The sequence below is a fragment of the Montipora capricornis genome, chromosome 8 (assembly GCF_036669925.1).
Source record: "Montipora capricornis isolate CH-2021 chromosome 8, ASM3666992v2, whole genome shotgun sequence".
Classification (NCBI taxonomy): Eukaryota; Metazoa; Cnidaria; class Anthozoa; order Scleractinia; family Acroporidae; genus Montipora; species Montipora capricornis.
In genome coordinates, this window is record NC_090890.1 from 44,972,022 (window position 1) to 44,982,021 (window position 10,000).

General features: G+C 38.6%; 1 protein-coding gene across 4 annotated transcripts in view; it reads left to right on the forward strand.

Moving 5' to 3' along the window:
* The window catches only part of LOC138059347 (structural maintenance of chromosomes flexible hinge domain-containing protein 1-like), a 28,833-nt gene that overhangs the window by 5,952 nt on the left and 12,881 nt on the right, over nucleotides 1-10,000 (forward strand). For all 4 annotated transcript variants that reach the window (XM_068904932.1, XM_068904933.1, XM_068904934.1 and 1 more), the window contains 9 exons: nucleotides 1,779-1,868; nucleotides 2,243-2,354; nucleotides 3,399-3,508; nucleotides 3,685-3,858; nucleotides 5,132-5,212; nucleotides 6,787-6,909; nucleotides 7,704-7,904; nucleotides 9,255-9,458; nucleotides 9,741-9,877. In XM_068904932.1, coding sequence (XP_068761033.1) covers nucleotides 1,779-1,868; nucleotides 2,243-2,354; nucleotides 3,399-3,508; nucleotides 3,685-3,858; nucleotides 5,132-5,212; nucleotides 6,787-6,909; nucleotides 7,704-7,904; nucleotides 9,255-9,458; nucleotides 9,741-9,877 — 1,232 coding nt within the window. The remainder of the gene's footprint in view (nucleotides 1-1,778; nucleotides 1,869-2,242; nucleotides 2,355-3,398; nucleotides 3,509-3,684; nucleotides 3,859-5,131; nucleotides 5,213-6,786; nucleotides 6,910-7,703; nucleotides 7,905-9,254; nucleotides 9,459-9,740; nucleotides 9,878-10,000) is intronic.

A 10,000-nucleotide genomic window follows, 5' to 3' on the forward strand; every position in this document is an offset into this window, starting at 1 on the left:
TTCTCTAGCCAAATCTAAATTTGCACTAGCCAGTCTCGTCATGCGCAGTTTCATTCATTTGTAAAAACTATCACGAAAAAAATTCCATATTTGAAAAACACAACTCATATAATTCAGACTTTCTTTTTAATAGTTTCAAACAGCAATCCCTGCGTTTTATGCTTGAATGGTTTGCGGAGCAAGTTTTCTCTCTTTTTATGTGAGATTCATTACTCCTAGAAAACGAGATAAGTCGCTCCATGTTATCTCTTTCTTTTTAAGTTATATTTGAAATAAATTATATTTGGATTCAATTTTTAAACAAGTACGTGATCTAATTCCATATACATGTAACAATGTTGCAAACAGGACTTCACAAACAGTTTGCGTTGGCTTGATTGCAAACACTGTCACTTTGTGTGCTTGTGTTTGCAATCCTGGTTTCCATTAGGCGTGATTGCTTTACGCAATTTGATCTCGAGACATCATAAGAAAAGGGCACAAAAATAAAACCAGAATTAGTTTTTGCATTGTGTTCAACTTCTTATGTTTGAGTCGTTGCGAAAAAGGTAGAGAGGAAGTGTCAAGAGATGTCACCGATTCTAGGTCCGATAAATTTTCGAGGAGCAGCAACGGCTGCAGCATAGCCAGTATCAAATTATACTATAGGAACTGGCTCTTTGTGATCAAGAGCTTTACTACAGGTACATGTATATTTGGTGGGGTATTCCCTTACGATGTTCATTAACTTCACACTGTTTTGAGGAGTGTCCTCGTTGCCACAATCATACTCGGACGCCATTTTCATGACTTATACTTGCCTCTAATTCGTCAAAACATTTCACGCGCACAAAAATATCGTCGATTTTCTATCTCTTGCATCTTGTTTGCGATCATCGGCGATTCTCGGCGATTAGTCGGGGATGAACGTAAAAGGTGTTTCCATTTACGCAAACTGTTTGTGATCAAGCTCTCGGAAGGTGCTTGTGATTGTTTGCAACAGAGTTACGTGCACAATTGGAAACAGCAGCCGAGAAGTTCCGCATGATTTCACACGTGATTAATCGTTCGTAACGTGGCATGGGGAAACTGTTTACAATCCGTGTTGGTTTCCTCTTCAGTTTTATTTTTTCAACTTATCATTTTCTAAGGCAGTAAATTCCATAGAATCCACTCACAGTTTTTGTTGTTAGTTTCTAATTTTCATTTTAGTTTTCATCCAAAACTCCTCTGCTTTGAACACAATATTTACTAGCCCCAATGGCTAGTGGAAGCTCAAAATCTACTAGCCAAAGCGAAATTTCACTAGTCTGTGGCTAGTTGGCTACCGTTAGTGTTGAGTACATTTTTTTACCTCAAGTAAATGTAATTTCAAAATTATTACGGAATATAATTAGTATTGTACACTCTTGAGGAAGGGAAAGGTATGGTCATGTAATAATATGTGCCCTAATAAGTAAATTAAAAATTTGATTGGACCACAAACTACAAATGTATATTTGCTAAAATACATATAAATATATATAATTATTATACTGTATAATAAAGTGAAAATAATGTGTTCATACATGTAGTTAGAAGTTTCAGTACTGAGCAAAGTAAAATGCTGCCAAAGTGTATAGGGGCTGATAGAAAGGTGTTGAATGGTAATATCATTTCTACGTTACTACAACTACATTGTACACCTGTACTAGAGGCTAAATAAACTGAACTGAACTGCTGCATGGACTGTTTATGCAGTGGTCACTGCGAAAGAGTCTCTCAAAAAATGAGTTATAAAATCATTTTTGCTTGTTTAGGATTTCACCATCAGTGATGGTGACTTTAATCAGCTGGTTGAAGGAAGTTTCCACGATCTCAAGAGAAGCAGACTGGAAACTTGGTGTCTGGTATGTATGAACTATTTTGGAAATTGGTTGAATGTATCCATGATGTAGTAAGGTTCACTCTTGAACGAGGCCCCAGTTGTTCGAAGGGTAGATGGCGGTATCCGCTGGATAACTCAATTCTGTACTTTCTCAAATACATGTACATCTTGTTTATCCCCCAAAATTATGCATAAAATTATTCATTACAGGTTTTGATTTCTCTTGGGACATGAAAATGTCCCAAGAGAAATTGAAAACAATGCCTCAGCAAAATTTTTTTTTTTTTTGGGGGGGGGGGGGGGTAAAGGAAGTGTATTATGGGATTTGAAAAAGTACAGAATTGGGTTTGCTAATGTTTATCCTCTGGAGTGTGACAACATTTTTTTGTTTGGCAGGTGCGAGGATCAACAGATGAATCATGCAAGTTGGACAAACCACATTCAGAATTGATGCGATATGATGTGCATCCCAATGCTCTAACGCAAAGCGGCAATTATCATTTCAGTGGTATGCAGTTTTCTTTTGGTTTAGATTACGGTAGTTTTATTTTTGGCATTTTAACTAAATATTGAGTATTTGAAATTTAAAGCTAATTGCCATTTTTGCTCAAAATTTAAAGAAACAGTTCTTGATTTCTCTGGCCTCATAGTAACCTTACAGCTCCATCCATATGTTTGCCTGTTCAATTTTTGCATAAAGTGAACTACTGAAAAACCCCCTACCTGGAACCACCTAGAAAACAAGATTAGTAAGATGATAATGATGATTTATATCTCTGCATGTAAATCTTTCAATCAAGTATTAAACAAAAATACCAGAGTATATTTAATTTACTTTTTAATGCATAGAGCAGAATGGTGTACGACAAAACCTGCTAAATTGGCCATATAATATTGCAGAATATTATTTGTAATACTGAACAATTGTTGGATATGAGATGGGAAATAGCCAACAAGGTGTGTAGCGCCGAGTTGGCTATAACCAGTCTCATATCCAACAAACGCGTTTTATTAAATTCCATAAACTCCAAAAGTTTGGAAACTGAAATACGAGCGAAAATGCTATCGAAATCAAAAAAACTTAATGAAGATGCGATGTTGTGTAAGACTTTGTGGTCAGACAGATGCAGGCTCATCACTAAAACATTTCTTACATTTTCACATACTTCTAAGCGCAATCATTTACTGTATAAGGTCAAACTAAGGTATATGAGCTGATAACCGAGATTGAGTGAACCAATCAGAGCACGAGAAATGCATTATCCGAGGTTATGAATTTAATAATTATTAAGTATAAATACACAGGTGATTATACAAAATCGCACGCTCTCATTGGCTCCCTATCTCGGTTATCAGCCGATAATCACCTCAATGGACAAAATGGCTGCCAGTAATCGTTATTCACCGATAATCACCTCGCCTTTGGCAAATAATTGTTAAATATTATTTTATTACAATAATTATTGCTGGTATATTATTTTATTTACCCACCTTGGTATGAGTTGTGTAATAACTGTCTTATCTAGTAATATGTTTTTCTTTTTACTTGCAGCAAGTTATCAAGCATTTTGTGAGTTCATAGACAACAGCATACAGGCCACCAGCATAAACAATACAAAAGATATGGATAGAATCATTGATGTCCACATCTTCCTCAAAGATGTGAGTAGAAATTATTACGGTTTAACATAATTTTATGCTTGTTGTTTTTTTTCATGTTCAGTCACAAATCGCATAATCAAGCTTGTAAAATGCATGTGCGAAGTTAACCAAAGGGTTATGGTTGTGCAATGGCTGCAGATTAATGAAAAGCTTGAATTTTTTGTATTCCTTTCCAGAAACTGGTGGCAGTTTTTGACAATGGTGAAGGCATGACATACGAGGGACTCAAGGCTTTTGCCACCTACTTTTTATCACAAGCTGACAGGGGACTGGAAAGAGAGGAAGTTGATCTTATTCCTGGTTACTTGGATAGTACAATTTCCAAATTTGGTGTTGGAGCCACTCAGGCAGTAAGTCGCCAACATAACCTTTAGTTAAGAGTATTAGCCTAATCCCAAAATAATGAACATTGGATATACCAGTAACAATGAACAGTATGTCCAAAGTCATTATTCCCAGTCAAGCTCATTAAACATGAACACAATCAGATCTTGTTTTGGTAAGTTTGTTTTTATGCAGATTTTTATACACAATTGTTATGCTAATTATCTGGGCCCGGTTGTTCAAAAGCCGATTAACTTATTCCAGGATTAGCGTAAACTTTGGTTTCGTGTTTTCAACTTTTTGGTAAAAGTTTCTTTCGCTTATTTTTGTTTTTCAAGATTGAATTCCTCTGATGTAAAGTTTTAGCAAGGGAGTAAAGAAATAAACTCCTTGGTTAATTTTTAATCAGGGATTAGCGTTAATTGGCTGTTGAACATCCGCACCCTGATAGTTCTACTAAGGGCACCAGACTGGCTATGTGTATGACTCAAGTATAAGTCGAGGGCAGTTTTTTTTGTCTGAGTTTTAGCTCATAAAAGGTCGACTTATACACAAGTAAATATGATAACATTAATATTTAAATTATGCTATAAATACAGTGAAAACCCGTATGTAAGAACCTAGAATTTTCGAGGTAAGGCTGAACAGGTTCTTATCTTTTTGGATATTTACAAGCCAAATTTCAGCCTGTAGGTTCTTAAATCACTAGGTTCTTACATTTGTGCCTTTACTGTACTTATTTCTTTGAACGTAATATATCAACAATCATTGACGGTTAAAAATATATGTATGGGAATTCCCCAGAGGGAGGACTTTTGAAGCCTCTCATTGGCGAGTGATGCTACAAGTACATTGTTAAGTTCCAGATAAAGTAAACACCCTCGTATAAGAATGTAGATTTTTCCAAGTTAGGCTAAATAGGTTCTTACATAAATGGTATTTACAGTACAGTAGTTTTAGGCTAGCTAGGCCTGCTCCAATAATTTGCTCCAGTTGCCTAAAATTTCGTGTTCATTTTCTAAAATCAAAACCTGTTTAATTTTTTAGGCTAACCTACTTCATATGTAAGGGGTCTAAAATGAATTTTTTTTAGCCTAACAGGTCCTTACATTCTAGGTTCTTATATTCGCGTGGTTACATATTCCAAGCTTAACATAACATCATCAGTGAGAAAATAGATAGTAGGTCACTTCCAAGACCATTCCAGTCCGTCCAAGTTGACTTGAATTGTATTATGTTGTTCAGTTTATTAATTTTCTTTATCCTTGTCATTATCATTATTTCATTGGTGTTTTGTAGGGATTTTACCTTGGTGATCGGATCAAAGTTATCACCAAGAAAGATGAGTGCCCATATGTCACTGAAATTACGATTTCTAAGGTAAAAAACAGTTAAAATCTTATGCAAATAACGGCAACAGCAGTAAGGACCATACTTACGGCTAGTTTTTCGCACGGAAGTGAGTTGAAACTTGAAAGTTTGGCCACAAAACTACATGTAGGTCCTGGTGATAAGTTAAATTAGGTCCTTACATCTGTGAGATTAGGGAGCTTACGAAATGAGGACGACGACAGTTACGAGGACTTCATTTAAAAATACGAGTTCGCGGTATTCATATCACTGCGAAACTATTTCATGTCGTTTCGCGTTAAAAATGTGTAGTAACTGTTGAGGAATTAAACTGGTATGAGTGGGTTGGAAGCGTAGAGAGAGAACTGAAAATTCCTCGTCATGTGCTAACGTCGTCCACAGAACCTTGAATTTGGTCATTTCACGTCGTCATTTAGGAGATGACGGCAAAGAAATGTACCAAAATGTTAAACGCACGTGCGGAGCGTGCAGAACCATTGTTTTTGCTCACTAAACCAACAGCTGTCCACTAAACCTATTGTTTTGTAGCGTCGCCGTTGCCGTCGGCGTCGTCGTTTCGTAAGCTCCCTATTACTGCATGAGCACGCCTGCACAGTATTAAAGCGGCGGCATTTTGGGCAGACAATTTTGTACGTTCGGATGTTGTCTGCTTCAAAGACGTTATACAGGCGGGAAAAATATAATTCTTTTTCGTCTTTTTTTTCAACTTGAGAGAGATTCGGCGCCCTATATGATGGCATCAGGCACAGAGTTCTACAAGTTAACTATCCTGATACAAAAAGTCGCGAAAACAATTCGTTCAGTCAAGTGAGGTCTTCAGATAATTGCCGGTGTGCTGGCGGATTTAGTCCCCCTTGGTGGATTTGGGCCCCCCATATTACAGCTTATTTATAATTTAACAGCTTATCTATGCAGAGTTAGATTTTGGATCGGGAAAACTTGACTTAGCTCAGTTAATTTGTTGTTTAAAAGCATTCGCGGCGGCATTTCGTATAAAAGTATGTAGATGCGAATTTTAATTAACTCCTTTCTGACAGAAGCTTAACTAACGCACTTGGAATTCGTAGAATTGTCGTGTTATCTTTTTAATAAGGAAAAAAATAACAAAGTCAGACTTAAGCGTCAGTTAAAGTTGTTGAAAGCACGCGCTGAGGCTTGTTCGTAAAGCGTTGCTTTTTCTTCCATTTGATAGTTTGAATGGGCGTCGCTTCCACAAAGGAGGTGCCACTTTTTGAAGTAACACCTCTCGGTTGGAAGACGCGTTCTCAGAAGTTTACTTGATGACAAGGCTTGAGAAGATTTTTCCTTTTTTATAACCAAACTTGTCAAGTCACGAGTTGTCGTATTAATTTTCAACAAGGAGAAAAAGCGAACTTAGATTTAAGTTTCAGTAAAAGTTGTATTAAGCACGCGCTGCGGCATTGTAGTAGGTCCAAATCCGTGGGGGGGGGGGGGGGGGTGACAGAAATACCAAAACCATCAGGAAACTTTTCTTTTGACACTCAATTGAAAACCTCTTTTTGGTGTGCTTATTTGTGTTTTTCTCTGAAAACAGCTGTTTGTAGCACTTTTTTTTCCCACAGGAGAAGCTTCAGCAACGGGCAAAGGAAGGCAAACCTGTGTTCGAAGATTATAGATGGATCAGAAATCCCAGTGATACCAGCACTTTAGAACCAGGAGAGGAAGCAAGATGTCTTGGAGACATTGTAAGGACTAACTTTCTTATTTGGCTTGGCGTTATATCAAACAAAACTAAAAGGTTTACCAGAAAAATGAATAAGAACTTCCCTATGTACACTGTTTAACTTGCTTGACTGCGCCAGGTGCAAGGTTTTCGAGAACTTAAGCAAATACTACAAGAACGCCTATGAAAACGTTATGTAAGAAATAGCTTCCGTTTATTGAAGTCATTTTGCGTGAAAAATGGGTATGAACGTTCCAGAACTAAAACTAGAACGGTAAGTATGATTGCAGTGAAGACAACGATGGCTACCGTGACACCATCATTAGGTTGAATGAACATAAACAACTGCTCTACATGCTCGTAATTTGCTTGTTTATTTGTTTGAGCAGGTTGAAGTTTGGTAGCTAGCTATTCAGCTGATGTGGACCTGCTATATCCACCCACCCACCCACCCATACACTCACAAAGGGACAGCCACAACACCGGAAACTTCATCCCCTACTCTTCTCGAATAGTGTGTGGTTTCTTAAACGTCCCACGGGGAACTTGTGAACAAGGAAGATATTTGTGAGATAGGGCCGACGGTTTTACAGTCCTTATCCGAGAAGACTTGAAAGTCTAACCATCTGCGGGTGTAATTACAAAGTCAGCACTTTGTCGTCAGTGATTTTAATACCCTAAATGGTGTTGGTGGACCGGCCGCGGTTCGAACACCGCGCGTCCTCCAGCATGGCCGCCCGCTGCTCAACTAACTGAGCCCTCGGTGAGCCTTGATAACAGGAGTCCTATAAAATTATTGTTTTGACCTCTACACAGGTTGAGCGAGAAGGAGCCTACCCTCAGTTTACCATGATTGTAATCACTGGCATCCGGGATATCCATATCGATTCCATCCGTGAAGATGGCGGCAGAAGCCTGGCCAGAGAGCTTTCACATGTTTACCACTTTTACTTGTTTGGCGAACGTGGCCGGTCCGGCAACATGAAGCTTCCAGCTTTGGGAAATCCTAAAGTACCTGTAAGTCTTTGCACAACCACCTTGCCTTTAGTTTTAGGTTGGATCATCATGGGCGAACTTTTTGGACACTGCTGCAGAATCTTGGTTTTTATTCAAGTGATAAACAGCTATGCTTTCGAAGTGAGATGGGGGCAGTTAGAATGGTGTTCATTCCGAGATGATTTCATTGTTATACCATTACACGTCAGGGTGTTATTCTGTCCTTTAGCACTCGTTTTCGAATCTCAAACTGTCATTTCCCCATCATTTAACCTTACACGATTTATCACTTACATAAGAACAAAGCATTCAGATGAGGCGGTTATACAACCTGGATCGCTGGATTTCGTGTTACCAATACCGATATTCAATAGACGAACCAAACAAGCTGCTGGAATCTGCACGTTTTTAACGTTATTTTCTCAATTAGTGGGGGTATTCAACAAATCCTGCTATCTGATTGGTTCCCGTTCAGAGCCGGCGGTATCGTTGCGTGATGATCAGTGTGTTCTTTTGCCACAGGACTAGTTCGCGGCACCAACGTAGCCGGCGTTTTCACCTGGCATTTGAAAACCGAGAATAACTGAAAATTAACATTTGTGCCGAGACATGTAAAATATATGTTGGAAAGTTTTTGCATTGTTTAGTATTGTAACATAAGTCTGTATCAGAAGGTCATGACCTAACTCTGGTTCAGAGCTGGGGTTTTTTTTTGGTGTTCAAAAATTTCGTTATTGGATGTAACGTAGCTAGTGCATTTTCCAGCGCGTGCAGCTTCGATCTTATTTTGTTCATATTTGGGCATAAAATTGGGTGTCCTAAAATGCCCAGCTTTGTTCCAAGGAAAAGAGTTGCAAGTTACACGCTTCAAGGTCGTGTGCTTCTGTCTGTATGTGATATAATTGTTAATAAGTATTTGTGGTGTGTAACCGTAATGTAACGTCAGCCTTTATCATTTTAGGCTTCGAAACTAGTGTAATGCTCTTTCCTGCTAACCCCAGAGAAACTGACTAGGGACCCGTTTCTCGATAGTCCCGATAACTTTTCGGGCGCGAAAAGCCATTTGTGAAAGTGCCAAGCGCTTGTTTTGGAAAGCTGATCTCTTAACATGTTTTCGAGGTAACAAAAATAAAAATGACTGTGAAGTTTGACGACTTAAATCCTCTCCGTTCTTGAGATAACGTGAAGGGAATTCTGACACCCGAAAATGACCCGTAAAGTTTCGGGGCGTTCGAGCAACGGTCCCCATGCAGGTCAAATGATTCAATGAATGTTGTGCCCTACTTTACCTGTAAATCTGGTAAAGCATCAGAAAAGCAAAGAACGTTGGTTCAAGGAAGGCATGAACAAATACTTGCTGTTTTCTTTCAGCCGGAGTTTGGATTGGGCGTATTCCTCAAGGTAGATATCAGACTGATCATAGATGATGGCAGAAATTCCAACGAGAAAGTGTTATTTAATCTTCGTGACATTGAAGATGATATCGAGAGCTTATACCAGACGCGAGCAAAGGAGTGGTTTCCATTTTCGCTGACCATGAAAGTTCCTAATCAGGATACTCATCAAACTGTACAGGTAGGTTTCTATGTTTAGACTATCAAGCAAGGAATAATAGAATGAACAATGGGATTAAAATTGCTTATTAGTCGAGAGCTCAAGCGACTTAAGCTTAACCCAGTGACATGCCCGAGGCTCCCCGGCAAAGTCCAAACACTTTTTCGGTTTGGTTGCTTGATGTGGAAATTATAGCTATTAATATTACAGTCGTTTAAATAATTTCCTCAGCAGACCAAAACTGCCTTACAAGTCGCCTTTTAAACATTTAAGCAGGCCTGTGTCATTGCTGTCTCGTTTTAGGGTGTTTTGATGTACTTCCCACATGAAGCAGGTCACGAGACTCTTCCTAGACCCGACGGCCTTGAAGATGACGAACAAGAACCCATATTTGAATGTTTCTGGCAGGGAAGATTGGCTCCTCTCTCTTACGTTCACAGGTTTGGAGAAAAGCTCTTTTCTGACTTCTTTCACCAGCCTATTATATAGTGCAGTATTTTTATTGCGGGGTACTTTACCGGTGATCAGACTGAATAGTGCAAGTTATTTACTCTGGGGGCATC